The 21,044-nt window shown below is 48.1% G+C and overlaps 1 protein-coding gene across 1 annotated transcript in view; it reads right to left on the bottom strand.

Annotated features, from left to right (window-relative positions):
* The window catches only part of Gpr107 (G protein-coupled receptor 107), a 61,765-nt gene that overhangs the window by 33,685 nt on the left and 7,036 nt on the right, over positions 1-21,044 (bottom strand). The window contains exons 2-9 of the mRNA XM_034494638.2: positions 13,323-13,445; positions 12,643-12,693; positions 11,996-12,078; positions 8,351-8,490; positions 6,137-6,174; positions 4,360-4,416; positions 3,383-3,490; positions 2,868-3,001 (exon numbers count right to left, since the gene is read on the bottom strand). Of these exons, the coding sequence (XP_034350529.1) occupies positions 2,868-3,001; positions 3,383-3,490; positions 4,360-4,416; positions 6,137-6,174; positions 8,351-8,490; positions 11,996-12,078; positions 12,643-12,693; positions 13,323-13,445 (734 nt within the window). The remainder of the gene's footprint in view (positions 1-2,867; positions 3,002-3,382; positions 3,491-4,359; positions 4,417-6,136; positions 6,175-8,350; positions 8,491-11,995; positions 12,079-12,642; positions 12,694-13,322; positions 13,446-21,044) is intronic.

Genomic DNA, 21,044 nt, shown 5'->3' with positions numbered 1-21,044 from the left:
GTCACAGTCAAAACTTTCATTTAACAATACTCACTGCTGACAAGCCCAGTGACCATAATGACCGGAGACAAGACCTGCATGTGCAGCCAGACAAGGAACTGATCTAGAACACGGAAGACTTCTGTCTATATAAAGCAGCTAGACAGTGAGAAAACGCAATACTCAAGCAACAGAGGCCTACAATCAGAGTCCCCAGCAGGGACACGGAAGAGACAGACAACCCGTTTACACACACCAGACTGGCTGGCACACACCAAGAGGCCAGCTATAGTGAGAGGATGGTGACAGAACTCAGTTCCCAGTCAAAGTGGGAAGTGGTGTAGCCACAAGGTGGGTAATCTGACAGCCCTCAATGAAACTTGCAAAGGACAGGTCCCTAGGAGAGCTCAGAAGGTAGGAGGAGACAAGGCTACTGCAGCACTCTGGGGTAGCAGGGAGACTGCAGCAACCTGCATGTACTCCTGTCTCTAAGGACTGCAGGGGGAACCCATGAGGATGCAGCCCATGGAACACGGAGGTGTGGCAAAAATCAGCCATCTGGAGGCAGACAGCAGCACGGCTGATGGAAAAAGTGTCACTAACTTATTTTTTTTTTTTTCCAGACAGGGTTCCCTGTGCAACCCTAGCTGTCCTCACTCTGTATATCAGGCTGGTCTCGAACTCACAGAGATCCACCTGCTTCTGCCTCTCAAATGCTGGGATTAAATGTGTGTACCAATACCTGGCAGTGTCACCGATTTTAAATAGTTGTATCTGCAGATGACACTTTCTATACATTTAAATAATAAACAAAACAACAATAACAACAACAACAACAAAAAAAAAAAACCCCAGCATACCACAGACATTACTTACAAGAACATACAATTGTCCCAAACTATATATTCAGCATATTGGGGTGACTTTCCATGGTTGAGGAGAAGTGAGCGAGGGACAGGAAGTAGTGGGGGATGGTCAGTTGGGAGAGGAGCACACGGAGCGATAATGAGACCACAACACAGCCTGACGCACACTGGGCTTCTGGCTTATCTCCTGGGTACTTTCCTGTTCTGGTGACTCCTCACTGAAGGTCAAAAAGGAAGTCAACACCAGAGCAGTCTGCTACTGAATGGCAGAGGCTTTACCCGAAGTACAACACTGCCCACTCACGTCCTGGCCAGTTTGACTTTCAGTCCTCAATTAAACACCCATGCTGGGACAATGAAAGGCTCTGAAGTCATGGCGACCTGGCCTTGACTCTGATTTGGCCCTGATGACCTTCATCTCTGAAATGGCACAGCCACACCTCAGCAAGCCTAGGAGAGCAGGCCACCTACAAGCACTGGACATCATCAGCTGCCTCTCACCCTGCCAGCCCAGCACTGCTTGCTCTCACTCGGGGGTGCATGGCATACTAAACCTGCAAGGGGAAACAAGCCTCAGCCGGCAGCCTCCAGTGCCAGTTCAGTGACTGGCTATGTCTCACTCCACTCTCTGAGCCTCAGTACATTTATGTGACAAACATGTCTCGTTCTTCTCGGCCCTAATGAGCGTCCTAAACACCCCCTGCAGCCTTGGGGTCATATGCCCATGTGAAATACACATTTCCAATCTACCAGCATTTGCTGGCTGTTACATGGGATACCTTAAATTGCATCTTTTTGGATATGTACACATTCACATACAATTAAAAACATGACTGGCACAAAATAGATCAGCCCCACTTAACCACCATCTTAGCCATTGCTGAGGAAAGGAAACCGAAACAGCAGGGAGCATGGGCAAGGGAGGGGTCCACGAGTACTCATTGCACATAGTCCTGGTGCAAAGACACAGCAGAGCTAAGCATTCGAGAGGCTCCTCTTGGCAAAAAGAAGGCCAATTAGAACTGCTCCAGTGGTGTAGCTGAGGAATGAGGCACAGTGAGGAGGCAGACAGGAAGTCAAAGTGTGCCTGGGGTAAGGCCATGGTGTACATACAGTGCAGGTCAGAGAACAACTTGCCGGAATCAGGAACTATCATGTGGAACCAGGGCACTGAACTCAGGTCATTACACTAGACAGCAGGTGCTTTTACCCACTAAATGGTCTTGCCAGCATGAAAGATTCTTTTTAAAGGGCCCATATCCAAGACTCTTGAGTGTCCATTAAAATGCAATGAAGACACCAAGGGTTTCAGCTTCTGCTCCAGTGCTCCAGGGAGAGGCATCTGGGACACTTAATTATGATGTGAGTTTTGGGTAACATTGTTTTGCACACCTCAAGTCTAAAGGTCTTTTAATGTAAAAATGTTTTACACTATTTTGTTCTAAGATTTCTGGGCTGGGAGACAGAATCCGTTCCTATGCAGCCACTTCCCTCAACAACAGAGAAGAGGCAGTCAGAGCCTCGGGGATTTGGGACAAGGGTTCTGGTGAAAGGCAGATGGATTCCAAATGGGTTTTTCCAAAGGTCAAGCTCCTGGCGGTCAACAGAGAAAGTCCAGAGAGGCTTTTGGCCAATGCTTCAAAGCTGGAGGCTTTAAGCTTTCACTCAGACAGTGACTGATAGCATCACTAACTCTTCTCAACATGGGTGTCCCCTAAAAGGTACACCCACTGTGCTCTCTGTGTAAAGTGTCCAAGACTTCAGCATCTCTGCAAGGGCAGCCCTGAGAGTTTTGGCTGTCTGTGTTTACTCTAACATCTGGATCAGCCTCTAAACAAAACACCAAGAATGAGCCAACAGCACAGCAGGCAGAGCCTCTCCCACTAGAGGCTCCTGCCTAGCCTCTAGGTCTCTCAGGAAAGACACCCTGGAAGACAGCAGGGCTGTTCAATGCCACCTCCCCCAGGGGTAAAGTCCAGGAGGATGAAATCTTGCAGCTCTCCACACACTTGGAGCACTTACCTTCGTTTACGAAGGATGTGAATCCAGATGGTCCCTGACAGAAAGAAGAACAAGGCCATGGAAACATATAACTTGGGGAGAGGGATCTCTCCAGCCGAGAGGTAGCTGTCAGGGTTCTTCTCCGTGATATCAATCTGAAACCAACATAAGGTGCATTCCTCTTAGGAACAGACTGTCTCTAGTCAGGAATACACATGCATAGCTTCTGTAACAAGCAGGTTGCTACTGTCTGGGCTGGAAGACATAGCCCACCCGGCTCTCTGCAGGAGCACCCTGCCCACTGCAGGGTCCTGGCCAGCCCCACCTCCTCACAGTAGTGGTTCACATACCCTTAACAGCAGTGGGCGCTCTCAGGATACACAAAGCCCTGGTACATTGTCAGCATCAGGACCAAAGCAAAGTAAACCAGAAAGCCTCCTGCAGTCCACCTCCCGCAGGCCACCCGAGTCTTAGGGAGAAGCAGGTGTCTCTCTCACACTGACAGCATCCTTTTGGATGTCCCCTGTTGTACTCACATTTAGGCTGAATGAGACCTGTTCAGACTTCACGTTGTTGCCTGGACACTTGTGGAAGTAAAGGCTGTAGAGGCCTTCCTGGTCATCGGTGCTGATGTTGAAGAAGAACTGGAAGAGAGGAGGAGACAGCTCCTCAGCCTCAGAAATAAGTTAGGGGCCTCAGCAGACCTTGGAACCCCCAGAACAGAGGTCGAGCAGGGTGTCCTCATGCTGTGGGCCTCTAGCACTTTCTACAAGTGTTGAAGCACCGACACATGGTGGAGCCATGTGGTGATCACCTGTGTCCAGCTGCCTGGGCTCTGCAGCTTCACTTCCACCACATCTACCCATCTGGGATGGTTCTGCTGAGGTCAGCAGAGACAGCCAAAGGTGAGACAGCATCTCATTTACAAGTCAGCAAACAACTTTACTTTCTGAGAAGTGAACTCCATCAGCCACTAACTGTCACAGTGATCAAAAGCCCTATACACACAGGACTAGTGTGTGTCACTGTAGGCATGGTACAGCTCGGTGACTCTTCTGAGTAAACACATGCACAGGTTGCATGGGAAAACACCATGTGCCACTGCCTGGAGACATCCACATGTAGTTCATAGCTGGGCTGGCTGGCAGGGCACCCAAGGCCTTTAAACTACATCACTCTCAGCTCTCAGCACAGGTCCTTCCAGGGGTAGACCTGTCAGCCTGAGTGGGAATCACGGACTGTGAATGGAAAGCAGAGGGTCACGGAGACCTAAGCTGAGCGGGTTGGAATCTGGGGCTGTTACCTCACTGCACTTTCACGAGGTTTCTCAGAGTCAGAGACTTATAACTCAATTAGCAGATGGAGCTAACAGCCTAGTGATGGGAGGGGGAGTGGTCCTGCAGCCCAGGGATAACACACAGTGAGTTATCATCCCTATAACCAACGTGCCAGTAAACACTCGAGCTTTCACATGGCAGAGATGGAGTAAACTTTACTGCAAGGTGACACATACCTGAAATGAGACAGCCCCGTCACTCTTATGAACTGAGAAGAATTTTTCTGCTATAGCCTGAAAAGACACAAGACTCTGTTTCAGGACAACAGTGGCAGAAAACACCCTTAGGGAAAAAAAAAATCAAAGCTGATGGGGGGTGGGGGAGGCTGAAGAGAAAAGTCAGTGATTAAGAGCACTGGCTATTTTTTAAGAGATCCTGGGCTCAATTTCCACACAGAGCCGCTCGCAGGTGTCTGTAATTCCAATCTCAGAGGCTCTAATGCCCTCTTTTGGCCTTTGTGGGCACTGAATACATACGATACATACACATACCTGCAGGCAAAATGCCCAAACACTTAAAATAAAAAATTAAAGCTAAGCTTTTAATCCCATCACTTGGGAGAAAGAAGAGGACAACCCTCTGAGTTTGAGGCCAACCTAGATTACAGAGCAAGTTCCAGAATGGCCAGGGCTACACAGAGAAAAACCCTGTGTTGAAAAAACAAAAAAAATTAAAGCTAGTCAGGCTAGAGAGATGACTCACTGGTTAAGAACACTCACAGGTAAGCACAGACCTTCCTCCTGTCAGCTTGCCCCGGCTGTCCTGGAACTCACTCTGTAGACCAGGCTGGCCTTCAACTCAGAGATCCATCTGCCTCTGCCTCCCAAGTGCTGGGACTAAAGGCATGTACCACCACTGGCGGGCATTTTCTTAATTAGTGATTGATGGGAGAGGGTCCAGAGATTGTCCCTGGCCTGGCAGTCCTGGGTTCAGTAAGAAAACAGGCTGAACAAGCAATGGGGAGCAAACCAGTGAGCAGCATCCTCCATGGCAGCTGCATCAGCTCCTGCCTCCAGGTTCCAGCTCTGTGCGAGCTCCTGTCCTGACTTCTCTCAGTGACGGACTATGATGTAGAAATGAGAGCCCAATGAACCCTGTCCTCCCCAGCCTGCTTTTGGTCATGGTGTTTCACCATAACAATAGAATCCCTAACTAGGGCACTCATACACATAAAAATAAGTTAAAGCCAACTAAAACCAAACCACCAAATCTCTTCTTCAATACTGATGACCTTCAGGAGTCCTCTGACAAGGCCATTCACTGCCTTTCCAGATAGATCTGAGATCCTGTCTCAAAAGGCGGCTCCCCTTTCCCATCTCCTTCCTCAGTTTCCTTCCTTCTTGGCTACTCTATAACTCCTTCCCTGGTCTTCCTGTGAACACAGCTCTAAAGTTTCTGCAAGACCAAGGATGCTGCCCTGGGCAGAGCCAAACATCTCACCTACACTCTGCTTCTGACTCAAACAGGAGTGCCACCATCTGCAAAGCGATTCATACCAAGCCATGGGAAGAAACCAGCTATAAGCACATGGGAGAGGGAGAAACCCCAGGAGTTAAGCTGAACGAAGGCAACAAAGAACACATCTGCACGGTTTGTTTCTACAGGATGACAAAGGGGCAGGAGAAATCTTTGAGATGATGAATACATTCACCATCTTGCTTGACAGGTCAAATGTATCTGTCCCTCTAGGCACGGGCAGTTTACTGTTACCCAATCACAAAGCTGTTAGAAGGAAGAAAACCAACAAGCAAGCAAAGCCAGTCCTGGTGTGTGCACCTATAATCCTAGATTCAGAGATGGAGGCAGGAGGCAGTTTGAAATGGTTTCAGTTTGTTGATGCTGTCTCTCCAAACACATGTATGTATCATGCACACATATATGCACATACAAACATACATGTAAGCACACACACACACATCCAGAGAAGCTGATAAGAGGGAGGTCTGTGCTTACCTTTGAGTCCACTGTACTTCGTTCAGCCTTCAAACCATCTAGAAGCACAAACATTGAGAGGGATCACTGCCTTGCTCAGCTCACACACAAAGGGCGCACAATCATTGTATAGGGCTCCAGCTTATCAATAACCCATCACCAAAACAAACAAATCTCAGGGCCTCCACCTCCTCAGGTCCCCAGAGATAATGACTGCAGTAGAAACAGCAAAGTGGTGTACATACGACAGATGTTGCTGTGTCAATCATAGCAGAACCAACAGGAGCGCCTCTGTGTAAACAATGCAAACGGCAGAGATGCCACTCCAAACAACTTTCAGAGGCATTTAACAAGAATCTAACTGATGCGACTCACTTGGAAAGCTTAGTGTAGCCAAGCCCTCTCTGTGTGGCACTGGGGATTACACCCCCACACTCGGCCAGTGCATGGTAAACTGACTCACCCCTGAGTTGCCCCACCAGTCTGTACTGGCAGATGTCTTGCTGCTGAAGACTCTTTTGTCGCTATTGGGTTTTTTAGGATTCCCCCAACAGCAGTGTATTAAGATTACTAATAGAGCAAAATGACATAATTATATTTTAATAAAAAAAAAAGAAAGCTTACTAGGGAATGATAAGAAGTTCAAGGTCATTCTCAGCTACATAGAGAACTCAAGCTAGGAGTTCAATTCCCAGCAACCACATGGTGGCTCACAACCATGTATAATGAGATCTGGTGCCCTCTTCTGGAACAGAGTGTGCACCTGCCTTGCTGCCCTGAGGACACCTTCCTGGGGAAGACAATTCAAGCCTTCTGCAGGAAGACGGTGTTTGATGAACACGGGGATTGGACCAGCAGAGCCAGAGTAGGCACAGAACAGCACTTTACACTCCAGTTCTTTCCTCTGACTCTTACTTAATTTGCATCAGCTTTCAACAAATCCAGGGAAAAGTAAACAACAAAGTGGTGAATGACCTCAAAAGAATGTGCCCTTAAGACAGCACAGATGTCTGGAGAGAGGCGCAGCCTCAGGAAGAGCAGCCTCAGAACAGCAGTGAGTGTGGCTCGGGTTCGGAGGGGAAGGCAGGGACGCAGGAGCCCAAGGACTGGCGACACAAACCCCTCTCCCCAAAACATTAGGAAAGGAAAAACAAAATCCAACATGGACTCTTCTGTCTTTCCATCTTAGCATGTATCCCCAAACTCCGTTTCTCTTTGCTGCACAGGCCTCACCTTGACTGGGCACAGATGTTCTTCCTGCCTCAGCCTCCCAAGTTCTAAGACTGTAGTCATGCACAGTGCCCAGCATGTTAGACAAACAAACAATCCCAGTATTCCAGCATCAGCTGTTACGTTTTGCCTGCATCCTAGTGGCGGCAGACCACCCACCTGATCTGATGTGGAGTGTCAATATTCTCAAAGGCAATCATATCCTCTGAGCCAGAGATCCCAGCTCCACTAACCTATGTTAAAGACAGTAGTACACATACAATAATTTTCCTTTTGAAAGACTCATCTTAGGGCTGGAGAGATGGCTCAGAGGTTAAGAGCACTGGTTGCTCTTCCAGAAATCCTGAGTTCAATTCCCAGCAAGCACACGGTGGCTCACAGCCAACTGTAGTGAGATCAGGTGCCCTATTCTGGCACACAGGCAGAACACATAATAAATGAATAAATCTTTTTTAAAAAAGACTCATCTTTATTTGTGTGTGTGCCTTGGGTATGGGTGCCTGTGGAGGCCAGAAGGGCTGTGGATCCCTTGGAACTGGGGTCACAGGTTTCACGAACTACCTGATGTGGGTGTTGGGAGGTAAACTAGGGTCCTCTGGAGGGCAAGCAAATTTTCTTAACTGCTGAACCATCTCTCCAGTTCCTACAGAAAAGGATTTCTATGAACAAGTAAGTCCAATGCCACAATACCTGGATAAGCCTGGAGATGACAGTGTACCACTTAGGGAAAGGCTGAGCATGTGAGCAAGTGTCAGGATCACTTACTAGGACAGTGGGATGGAATAAAGGGAAACAAATGGACACGCACAGGCTGGACACGTGACTGGAGCTGTGTAGGAGGCAACATGCTCTAGACTAAGGAAAGGAGGCCAGCCAGGGACAAGGAGAGGCCTCTTGCCTCGCTTCCTTCCACAGGCTTCCTGTGTGGCCTCCAGAGCACAATGCTCAGACAATATAGACCAGACTACAGGTCTTGAAAACAAAATCTCCACAAAGCAGGCTTACCGAGGGTTCTCTGAGCCTCATGGGCTTTGGGGTTGGAGCTGACAGCAGGCTCCTGGCTCCGACTCAGGACTTTCTCATCCTTCCTGAAGACAATCTCTGGTAACTGCTTACCAGCTTCTGGTGGGGATCTGACCTTGACTCTATATCCACGGAAGACAGAAAGGAGAGTTCAGAGCAGGGTCCAGTCTTCAATAAAGACTGCTATAGGCCTAGTTCAAGCTGTCTTTTGTTTGTTTGTTTTCAACACAAGGTTTCTCTGTGTAGCCCTGGCTGTCCTAGAACTAGCTCTGTAGACCAGGCTGGCCTCAAGCTCAAGAGATCTACCTATTTCTGCCTCCCAGTGGCTAGGATTAAAGGCGTGTGCCGTCATGCCCAGCTCCAGCTCGGAGTCTGGCACCTTGTGCCATCCCTGCCACATTAGAGACGTAGATTCTGCCATCCACATCCTATGCTGTAACTGAAGTGCAGAAAGGGTAAAACACTGGCCAAGGGCAAGAGAGGCAGGCCCAAAGTGTTTGCCTAGCCTGCACACAGCCCAGACTCTGGCCCCAGCCCTGCCACCTGAAGCTAGGAAGCCGTTAAATGAGGAGCCTGACAGTTTCTCTCTACACCAGGGTAGTAGCAAATATATAATTATGCTGTTCACACATTCCTTAAGGATTCTTAATGTGGCCAGGCGGTGGTGTCGCACGCCTTTAATCCCAGCACTTGGGAGGCCGAGGCAGGCGGATTTCTGAGTTCGAGGCCAGCCTGGTCTACAGAGTGAGTTCCAGGACAACCAAGGCTAACAGAGAAACCCTGTCTCAAAAAACCAAAAAAAAAAAAAAGGATTCTTAATGTGCTCAGAACATTGGTGAAGAGAAACAGAAGATACAGTTTCTATAATACAGTCAGGGGAAGTCCAGGGACTGTGTGAGGAATTGGGGACACTACTAATGACTGGCCTAAAAGCCATTTCCTCTTCCTCTCTGTTTCAGCGATTACTGATGTGTTTGTGTGTGCGAATGCAAGCTTATGTGAACTATAAGCTTGCCAGATCCTGGGAAGGCTCCTAATCCCCTAGAGCTGGAGTAGGCAGCGGTGGCTGTGAGCCCTCTGAGAATGCTGAGAACTACACTTGGGTCCTCTGCAAGACTGATGAGTGCTCTTAATCACCAAGCCATCTATCTAGCATTGCCCTCTCTTTTTCTTTTATAAGACAGAGTCTCACTATGTAACCGTGGCCTGGAACTTACCATGTGGACCAGGCTAGCCTCAAACTCAAAGAGATCTGCTGGCTTCTACTTCCTGAGTGCTGTGATTAAAGATTTGTGTTTCTGGGAGCTGGAGAGATGGCTCAGTGGTTAAGAGCACTGACTGCTCTTCCAGAGGTCCCGAGTTCAATTCCCAGCAACCACATGGTGGCTCACAACCATCTGTAATGGGATCCGATGCCTTCTTCTGGTGTGTCTGAAGACAGTGTGTGTGTGTGCATATATAGTATATAAAAAATAAATTTTTAAAAATCTTTAAAAAATTAAAAAAGATATGTGTCATTATACCTAGCCTTTCTTTTACCTTCTTACAGACCCAGTTTTGGCTAGGCCGTTCACTCATGCCTGAGAGCACACTGACCTAGGCCAGCACACAGTCAGACCTGTTTGTGGGAAGTGTTTGATTTCCTCCTTCTCCTGGGCTGCTTATGAGAGAGGAAGCAGAGAGCTGGTGACAGCTGGGACACTGCCTGAGAAGTGGACACTGAGGGTGGGGGAGCAGAGGTAAAAGGCATAGGATCCCTAATTGGTCCCTAATGTGAGCAAGCTGCTACTGAGCTGCCCTTTCCTGAGCCTGTTGCCAGTAGGGCCTCCAGGTGGGGAGTCAATTCCTTTTTGCCAAACACACTATAACCTAGGAGACTGTCAGCCTTCCTGGCAGATGAAAGCAGAGCCAACCAGGGGTGGATGTCTTAGTGAAGCTCAGAGTAGTTCTATGACAAAGTGCTTTATTTTTTAAGAGACTTCCTCATTGGGAGCTTCCTCTTTCTGCTTCTGACCATGTGTATCTCAAACTGGCCACTCTGACCTGCTGGCAGCTGGGTCTAACAACAACCTGGATACAGTATTCTTAACTTATAAAGCCTTTGAAGGCTCCCTCGGGAATTACACACAGGGCCAGAGAGCTAGCTCATTGGGGAAAGCACTGGTGGCTAAGCCTGACAACCTAACTTTAAGCCCAGAAGCCTACACAGGGAAGAAGAGACCCAACTCCCATAAACTGCTCCCTGGTCTCTATATGCTCTGATCAGCACCCATACAATAAATGAACAGAAGAAAAGAGAGTCATCACAGAGAAGTTGAGATGGCTGGGCATGGAGATGCTTGGTTGGCAAAGTACTTGCCTCCAAATTATGGAGACCTGAATCTAATCCTCAGAGCCCACATGTAGAAGCAGCCATGGTGATGTGAGCCTGTAACCCCAGTGCTAGGAAGGTGGAGACAGGAGACTCCTGAAGTTTACTGGCCAGCTAATCTACGTAAATCAGCAAAGATTCAGGTTGAGTGAGAAACTCTTCATCAAGAAAAGAAGGTAGAACCCTGGCCATGGTGGTGCACACCTTTTTGTTTTGTTTTGTTTTGTTTTGTTTTCAGACAGGGTTTCTCTGTGTAGCCCTTGGTGTTCTGAAACTCACTCTATAGACAAAGCTCGCCTTGAACACACAGAGATCTGCCTGCCTCTGCCTCCTGAGTGAGTGCTGGGATTAATGAATTAATTAAAGGCATGTTCACCTTTAATCCTTTAATCCTAGGGAGGGAGGCAGTCAAGTAGATCTCTGAGTTCAAGGCCAGCCTGGTCTACACAATGAGATCCTGCTTACGGGGGCTGGAGGCTGGGGGCTGGGGGCTGGGGTGTGATTGAGGAAGATACCCAACATCATCTTCTGCTGCACCTCCCAAACATGAAACCCAGGCAGTGGCCAGGTGTAAATGTACCTAACTTGAAAACACAAAATCCCCTAATTCATCTCAGTTCCAATGTGTTTATTAAAAGGACAGAGCTGTCAGACTCCTCACCAGTGACCTTTTTTTTTTTTTAAGTGCTTTTTTTAAGGACAGGAAGCCTTCATCTGTGTTCTGTAGTGGCTGTCCCTCAAGGACAGTCTCATGAGACACCAGCTGTGAAGCAGGAAAGGACACTGAGCCCTGGAGTTACACAGCCTCTCAGTGGCAGAAGCCGCCTGGATCTTGTCTGGTTTCTTACCCGCCTCCTCTAATGTGTTCCCCAATAGTCACCTCGTGTGCTAACTCAGTGCTGATCACCATGCTCCTCTCCACAGGCCAACCCCTCTCCTGCGGATGTAGACACCCTTCCTGCTCCCATTCATCTGGTAAAGCTGACCCACCACAAGGCTGCCGGCCTAAGGCTGACCTAAAACCGTCCTTCCGTGGTGTGGTGTGCGAACCCCCTCCCTTTCCTCCATTGTGCTGTAGTCATTTGGACTGTACTTAGTATGCCTTCCTCCCAGACGGGCTTTGTTTCCCTGCACATGGACCTCGTCTCCAGCATTCAGTATAGGACAGGTATATGTTAGATACTGTGTGAGCGCCAGCTGCAGCTAGTACCCTCATGGCACTGAGGGTAAGCAGAGGGAACTTTGGAATTACTTACACACTTCTGGAGATGTCTAAGATGAGAAGAGTGACAGAAGACATAGACTGCTTTTTTAAAATACAGTAATTCACATCTTCATCCTGGCAAAGGAAGAGCAAGTGTGCATCACTGCGTTCACTATGAAGAATGCAGCACATGAGCAGCCCGGGCTCTTCCAACAGAGCCTACAGTTCCAGCAGCAGCCACCTTAGAATAGGACTGTGGGCTGAAGGGTGTCCTGAGCCCCAGTGAGGACTCCAGTCAGGCTGTGACCTAAAACTTACCAGGCCCCTGCAACCCTAGCACCCGTGAAATACTGTGTTCTGGGATAGCCTAGGATGCAAAGTGTGGTGGAGCATGCCTGTAATCCTAGAACTCAGGAGACTGAGGCAGGAGGACTGCTCCAAGTTTGAGAGCACCCTGGACTACAGAATGAAACCCTGTCATCCCCTACTGTCCCTTTAAAGGGGATGAGGGCTAGAAAGAAGACTCAGCTGTCAAGAGCACTTATTAAGCTCTTACAGAGGTCCTGATTCTCCACCCACGATCACAACTGTAACTCAATTCCAGGGGATTCTCAGACAGCACTAAGCAAGCATGTGGTGCACGGACATGCATGCGGGCAAATACCAACACACAGAAACTTTTTTTAAAAGGCAACTTACCAGGTAAGAAGAAAAGCCATCATTCTTGGTCCGATCAAGACTGAATCCGATCTAAGGGCAGCAAAGAGAGGAAAGACTAAGTCCCTCACGCTGTCCTCTGTCCTTGCCTTTTTATTCGAAGAGCAAAATTAAGTTAAATAATAACAAACACAGAAAGCACAGTTCCATTAGCCTGGCTTCTCAGTTTTCTTAAGTGCTCTCTTGTAAGAAGGAAATAGCTGCTCAAGTAAAATCACTAATCATATATTTATTCAAGAACTACAGGATTGGACAAGTGCTCAGTGGTCAACAATGCTGGCTGCTATGCTCTTCCAGAGGTCCTAAGTTCAATTCCTAGCGACAACATGGTAGCTCATAACCATCTGTAATGGGATTCAATTCCATCTTTTGGTGTGCAGGTGCACATGCAGATAAATCACTCACATACATAAAATGCATAAACAAACTTAAAAAAAAAAAGTTCCAACATAAGGTTGGGATGTGGGTCTGTGCTAGAACATTTACTAACTAGCACGGGAAAGGCCCTGGGTTCCACCTCAGCACTGCAGACCATAGGAAGTACACAAGCAAGGCTGATCCTGTAGCGGACTTCCGTTCTACCAACACTGAATTTTCTCCACAGTTTGGCAAGGAGGGAGGAGGTTGATGGAGTAACCCCGGACCCACAGGAAGACACTTGCCTCACCATCCTTGTCTGTGGCTCCCTCAGGCTCGTTCACAGAGAGGCTGCTGACGTTGACCACCATGTAACCGTCCTTGAAGAACCCGAAGGTGTTGAGATGGACTTTATGTCTTACATCATCCTACAGAGATTGGGGTTGATTTCTCATTAGTCAGCCTGTTCATTTGCCTGAAAAGCTAGCCATGTGTCCAGTTTCATGCTGGCCAGTCTAAGTTCCCTGTAGTGTAAAGACAGACCCAGCTGTCACAAGTTACCCTTCAAATGCTGAAAAGGACTCCCACAGATGTCAAAGTCCTGCAGAGGGCAACTGTGGATTCCTTCACTTCAGCACACTTGTATGGGCTCTGGGGCAAATGGGCAGGGTCAAGTGTACATGTGAATTCCTCAGCAAGATGAACCATGATTAAATTACCCTGTATTCTACCTGAAAGAACTGTGTCTGGCATCTGGTAGGTACTCAAAACTTGATAGAGGAGGCCAAGTCACATGGTGCACACCTTTACTCCCCACCCAGGAGGCAGAGGCAGGAGGGTGAGACCAAGGCCAGCCTGGTCTACATAGAGTTCCTGGCCAGCCAGGGGTATGTAGTGAGACCCTGTTTAGTTCTATATACTAAAGAACATAGGGGCTGAGGCTAGGACCTGCTTCAGTGAGGAACACTTGCTGTTCTTCCGGCAACTACATTAGGAGACTCAGAACTCCAGGGTCCTTTGCCTCTGGCCTCTGTGGGCACCTGCATTCATGTGCACATACCTACATGCAGATACATACACCTACACATAATTAAGAATAATTTAAAATTTTAAAGTTGTAAACAAAAAAACTTCTGGCGGGGGAGAGGGGTGGTGAGGTAAATACAAACGCACTGCTGCCCTCAGCTCCTCCCAGACTTTTCTCACCTGAACCTAAATGATACCAAGTATGGTGGGCCTTCAGGGCAGAAGCTGATGCAGAGGCACTCCCAGGAGACGGACGACTGAGCATGGGGAAATCTCAGGCTCTGCTAAAACCACAGCCCACAGGGATAAGGCCACCCCTGCCTGCCTCCATGTCTCAATCTGAAGCAGGGCCACACATTTCAGGACCAGGACTGGATAAGAGCAAAGCCTTCTAACACTGAGCACCACCAGGTTCGTCATAACACGGTGTTACTGGGAATTACATGGACTGTGTCTGTGACAGGTGGCTCTTTACCCATAAAACTGGAGTTACCCAGACAAGTTCCCAGGTCTCAAAGGCCATCAATGGGACCTTCTGAGGGACTAGTATAAGCCCCATCCACAAGGCCAAGGGACAATGCACTGGAATGCTGCCACCAGGAGGGTCTTACTTCCTGGCTGGCTCGGGCTCCCCCTCCCAACTAGGTCTAAGGGTTGGAGCACTGGCCCTCAGCAATGGTCTAACCCAAGCGCTCTCTCTGCAGACTCCTGCAATATCTCAGAATGGCACTGGTTCCCTCCCCTGACTCCCTCCTATCACCCCGGGATTTCAACTCCCTCTTCCTTTTTTTGGTCCTCTGGGAATGTCCCTTAGTGCAGAGTTCAGTTAGGCATTTGGATTATGTGTGCCAACCCTCACTTCCCAGTGAGACAGGAGACTGAAGTGAGCTCACACTCCCACAGAGAAGCGATCTGCAGAGCTGTGAGAACTGCTAAGGGCAGCACAGGAAGAGGGAAGACCGCCCTGATGACTACCTTCCCTGTTCTTCACAGGACATGCATGCCCACTGCCATTGTAGGTGCACAGGGTAGAGGCTGTGTGAGCCCCCAGCTGAGTGCCAGCAGGGCTACAGACAGCATTGGAAGCCCAGAACCTACTCACACCACCTCAGGGAGTATCTCAGAACCCCAGCAAAGCAAGCCCACTCACAACACACACACACACACACACACACACACACACACACTGGAGGATCAGGAGCTCAAGAGGATGAGAGGTTGGGAGGGGGCTTAGCACTCCTGCCTCTCCCTGCTACTCTCCTGGAAATGGCAGCAATGCTCCCTGACAACTGGACAGTACAGAAAGAGGAGGCAGGGACAGAGAGGACACACTGGCCACCTCCTTTGCACTGGACACAGCAGGGCTCTGAGGAGAGCAGCCCGGTGCTGCCTCCCTACAACTCTACAAGGCAGGTGCTAATCTGCTCCAGCTAGGAACAGGCCCAGACAGGTAAGAGCTAGCTTGGATGGCAGGAGAAGCAGTCCCAGCCCAGGCAGAACTCCACACCTGGGCTCTTACTCACTGCATGCCTCTTACTCACAAGCAAATAAACAGCCAGCGCATCTTTTATCTTGCTTTGAACTAGTCTGCGTTACACAGTCGAAAGTGCCAGGGCTTGTCCCTGCTAACACACACACACCTCCGCCAATTAGAGGAACAAATCCCAGACGACCCACCATTTCATCTACAAGTATCTTTGTATGGATCTCCAATGTGGGCCGTAAGAAAACAACAACAGTCTAGTGTACACTCCATCACAGTAAGCTGCACATCAGGTTACTTCAACAAGTTCATTAAGCTATGAAAGTCAAGGTCACAGGAACACAGAACACTGTACTGGACTGAGGATGCAGCTCAGAGGGAGAATGCTGCCTGAAATGTGTGAATGAGCTGCTAGGTTTGGTCCTAAGCACGTTAAAAGTACATTAATGCATGGAATACACCACCGCACCTAGATACCCAATCAAGGTCAGTATTAAGAGTGTGCTGCTCGTGCCCGGCTCTCCTCACAGGTGCTGTGCCAACAATCCACACAGTGAGCCAGCCCTAGTCTGGCGGTCAAGCACTGTTGATTAATATTCCATCTTGGTTTTGTTTTTCTTTAAAATGGAATCTCACTGAGAGGCCCATACTGACTTTCAACTCAAAACCTTACTTCAGCCTTGCAGATCCACCACACCAAGCCTGGACATAGTCATCAGAGAGAAAAATGTAGCCTCTAATTCCAGAGTATGTAAAGTTATTCTGAAATGCTTGCTCTTATTCTCAATAATCTATTTTGTTAAACTGAAACTTTATTTTAAAACCCAGATGTAGTGGAGGTGGCCTTTGATCCCAGCACTGGAGAGGCAGAGAGGCAGAGAGAGGCAGAGAGAGGCAGAGAGAGGCAGAGAGAGGCAGAGAGAGACAGAGAGAGGCAGAGAGAGGCAGAGAGAGGCAGAGAGGCAGAGAGAGGCAGAGAGAGGCAGAGAGAGGCAGAGAGAGGCAGAGAGAGGCAGAGAGAGACAGAGAGAGGCAGAGAGAGGCAGAGAGAGGCAGAGAGGCAGAGAGAGGCAGAGAGAGGCAGAGAGAGGCAGAGAGAGGCAGAGAGAGACAGAGAGAGGCAGAGAGAGGCAGAGAGGCAGAGAGGCAGAGAGAGGCAGAGAGAGGCAGAGAGGCAGAGAGAGGCAGAGAGAGGCAGAGAGAGACAGAGAGAGACAGAGAGAGACAGAGAGAGACAGAGAGAGGCAGAGAGGCAGAGAGGCAGAGAGAGGCAGAGAGAGGCAGAGAGGCAGAGAGAGGCAGAGAGAGGCAGAGAGAGACAGAGAGAGGCAGAGAGAGACAGAGAGAGGCAGAGAGAGGCAGAGAGGCAGAGAGGCAGAGAGGCAGAGAGAGGCAGAGAGAGGCAGAGAGAGGCAGAGAGAGGCAGAGAGAGACAGAGAGAGGCAGAGAGGCAGAGAGAGGCAGAGAGAGGCAGAGAGAGACAGAGAGAGGCAGAGAGAGGCAGAGAGGCAGAGAGAGGCAGAGAGAGGCAGAGAGGCAGAGAGAGGCAGAGAGAGGCAGAGAGAGACAGAGAGAGGCAGAGAGAGGCAGAGAGGCAGAGAGGCAGAGAGAGGCAGAGAGAGGCAGAGAGAGGCAGAGAGGCAGAGAGAGGCAGAGAGAGACAGAGAGAGGCAGAGAGAGACAGAGAGAGGCAGAGAGAGGCAGAGAGGCAGAGAGGCAGAGAGGCAGAGAGAGGCAGAGAGAGGCAGAGAGAGGCAGAGAGGCAGAGAGGCAGAGAGAGGCAGAGAGGCAGAGAGGCAGAGGCAAGGGCAGATAGATAAATCTCTGGTTCACCTTGTGGCAAATAAATAAATCAGGGCCTACAAGATGACTCAGTGAGTGGGGCACTCGTTGCCTGCTAAGCCTGATACTCTGAGTTCAACTTCCAGGACCCACACAGTGAAAGGAGAGAACCAGCCCACACAAGTTAACACCTGCATGTTCACAATGCATATGTGCCCCTCCCCCATATTAGATAAATAAAAATTTTTAAATGATAAAATAAATAGTTAAAGTCATATGTGGCAATACACACCTGCAATCCCAGCATTAGGAGGCTGAGGCAAAAGGATTACAGGCTGAAGGGCCATCCTGGGCTATACAGAACTTTTTTTATTCAAATCCCAATGCTAAAGAAGCAAAGGCAGGTGGGTCTCTGAGGCCAGCCTACTCTACATAGTGAATTCTAGGTTAACCAGAGCTATAAAGTAAGATCTTGCCCCCCCCCCCAATTTTTTTTAATGTATTTTATGTAGACTGTATTACAGAGAGACAGACAGAAGTCAATTCTTACTTTAGTAAGAAGTTGATCTAAAAGTTCAGGTTTAACGAAATAAAAGTTTTTAAAAGACAACAGAAAGCTAATAAACATGCTGACATCTGGAACCTCACCAATAGCCAATTTAAATGAGATATCACCATTTTACTCCTGGGCTGGCAGAAGCCAGGTTGAGGCCGTACTGTACTTGGGAAACGTGGACAACAGAACACTCGATCTGTTGCAGGCAATCAGTTAAAGGAGGAAGGAGTTCTGCTTCCACACAGGTCCCAGCATCAGGGTCTAGCTAGACTCTAGCTGCTCCAGATCACAGTGAGGAAAAAGAGAAAGGAGGAGAGCATCAGTGACAGAGTAAGTCCTGTGTGTCTCTCTGGAACTCATCATTTGACATCCCTTTCTTCACTCAGAAAATGGCTAGGTCCTCTTTTAGTTTTTAACTTATATCAGCAAGAAAGACATAGTAGCCCTGAAAGCTTGAGGCAGAAGGACTGCCATGAGTTCAAAGCCACCCTCAACTAGATGAATGCCAAGCTACCCTGGGCTATAAGAATGTGACCCTATGGAGATTAAAGCTAAAATCCTAGACTAGAGCTTCACACTGAAGAATGGAACTCAAGGGAGCTGCGGCCAAGATAACTGAGATGGAGACCACTCCACCCTTCTTGTCCTACTGGGATGAATACGCTGGGCTCACCTGTGAGCAGTTACTGGAGTGAAAAAAGCACTTCAAGAAAGACCAAAGCCCTAAGAGGAGACTGGAGGCCTTGGCTGACAAACTCAAACTGAGCAAAGGACACAATAGGGTTTGGCTCTTCAGTAAAGGGTGTGAGATGATGCTGAAGTGGTTGGCTAAGGCCCACACTTACTGGAAAACGAGTAGTTGCCACTGGACAACAAGAGACCACCAGGCAGAACTCTGAGGTTCTCTCAAAATGACCCTGGACTCCCTGAAGCTTTGGAAGCCTTGAAGAGTCTTACACTCTCTTCTGGGTACCAAAGCAGAGACGGCATGTCACAGGACTTCTGACTCCCTGGCACAGGCTCTTTCTGTTAATGTTTTTTCAACTTCCTTGTTGGGGCAGGAGGCTGTTGGGTTTTATGTCTATCACTGGTACATTAATAATAAAACTTACATTCACAGAAAAAGGAGAAGGAGGAGAAGGAGGAGAAGGAGGAGGAGGAGGAGAGGAAGAGGAAGAGGAAGAGGAAGAGGAAGAGGAAGAGGAAGAGGAAGAAGAAGAAGAAGAAGAAGAAGAAGAAGAAGAAGAAGAAGAAGAAGAAGAAGAAGAAGAAAGTGTCCCTAAATCTAGAAGAGAAAAAAAGCAAACAAAAATAGGGAAAAAAACAAAAAGAGTTGAAGGTACAGCTCAGTTGTTAGAGGGCTCTGATTTTGAACCCCAGCGCTGCATAAACCAACCATGGTACAGACCTAAAATCACATATCTAGTGAGGTAGAGACAAGATCAGAAGTTCAAGGCCATTCTCAACTATTTAACAAGTTTGAGGCCAGCCTGAGACGAATTATACCCTGTCTCAAAAACAAAAACCTCAGTCCCTGGCAAGGGTTGGTGATACCTGACTATAATTGCAGCTACTTGCCAGGCTATGTCAGACGTGGCAAGTTACAGGCTAGCCTGGGCAGAAGGTTGCTTGGAACGAAGAAGGGAGGATCCACATGTGAAACCATAAATATCACATAGTAGCAGTTTTCAAATCTGGCTACATAAATAATGTTTACATAGATCTGCAACTTCCATTTTCAGCAACAATGTATCCTTCATGGACTCTGTGTGGATACATTTTCCTGTTGTTGCTTGTAGTTCATCTACCCAAACATAGTCACAGCTCTCCACACACATACCCCCAAGAGCACACAGCCATTTCTGAGGCTCTTCTGTAACTACACTGTGTGGTGTCAGCCCGTGCCTCCTCTCACACATGCACTGTCTATGCTGGCTTCTAGGCTATATTAATCTAGCAGTGAAACATCAGAGCTTACTGGAAACTGCAACTCTTACCTCCAAAGTCTGGGAGAGTCTGTTCCTTCTAACCACAAAAACCAGGAGGATGCTAGACCTCAAGGTTCCCAATCTCAGAAAAAAAAAAAAAATGAAGCTGCTGGTGACGGTGACTCAGTTTACATTTTCTGAATATCTGTTTGTTCTCCTTGTCTCTTAGATAGCTGCTTCTTTTTTATGAGGTATCTTTGTTTATATTTTTTTGCTTATTCCTATTAGATTTTTTTGAAATAGATTTTTAAGGTTTATTTTTATTATTTACTGTGTCTGTCTATTTGGATTCATGTATGCCCATAAAGGTGCCCTTGGAGGCAGAAAGGAATGCCCCGAAGTTGGAATTGTGAAGCATCCATCTTTGTAACCCTTATATCATGCCTCCAGACTGAGAGTCTGTGATACACCGTGGCAGCTTCCCTTCTTAGCAGCACCACTGCCGCTGTCTACTATTGGTAGTAGGAGTGGGTGGGCACGGTGTGGAGGTCAGGAGACAACTCCATGTCGCTCCTTCCACCTTTAGGAGAGCTCTGGAGATTGAACTCAGGACGGCTGGTTTGCACAGCAAGTGTGGTGCCTGCTGAGCCATCTTACCAGCCTGAGAGCTCACCTTTGACCTTATGCTGCAGATCTCTCTTCCAGTCTTTAAATTTTTTTTTAAAATTGTGTGATACATGTTGTCATATGAGTTTTTAATTTTTTTTTTTTAGTTCTGAAGAAAACCTGTCAATCTTTATTGCTAGTAGTTATTTAACATACATGCTTGTATGTATGTGTTTGCATGCAGCACGGCCAGAGGACAACCTCCAGCTTCAAACTCATGAACACTTCTACCTTCTTTGAGATAAGGACCCTCACTGCTTAGAACTTACAGATTAGACTAGACTGACTGGTGATAGTCCTGAGGTCCTCCTGTCTCTGCTTCCCCACTGGGATTACAATGAGTGCTGGCATGCCTGACATTTTTTACACGAGAGCTAGGGACTGAATTCAGGTCCTCAAACTTGTATGTCATCTGAGCCTCTATACCAGCCTTCCTGGTAGTACTTTAAAACAATTTTTTTTTTTAATTCTTCTTGGGGCTGAAAAGAGATGCTCCAGCAGTGAGAAGTGTGATTTGGCAGCCACAAGGACTGGAGCCCAGATCCCATCACCACATAACAAGCTATGCATCCCGAAAACACCTGTA

This window comes from Arvicanthis niloticus, chromosome 2 (assembly GCF_011762505.2).
Source record: "Arvicanthis niloticus isolate mArvNil1 chromosome 2, mArvNil1.pat.X, whole genome shotgun sequence".
NCBI lineage: Eukaryota > Metazoa > Chordata > Mammalia > Rodentia > Muridae > Arvicanthis > Arvicanthis niloticus.
The sequence above is the reverse complement of the archived record's forward strand: the minus strand, read 5'-3'. Positions and strand labels throughout refer to the sequence as shown.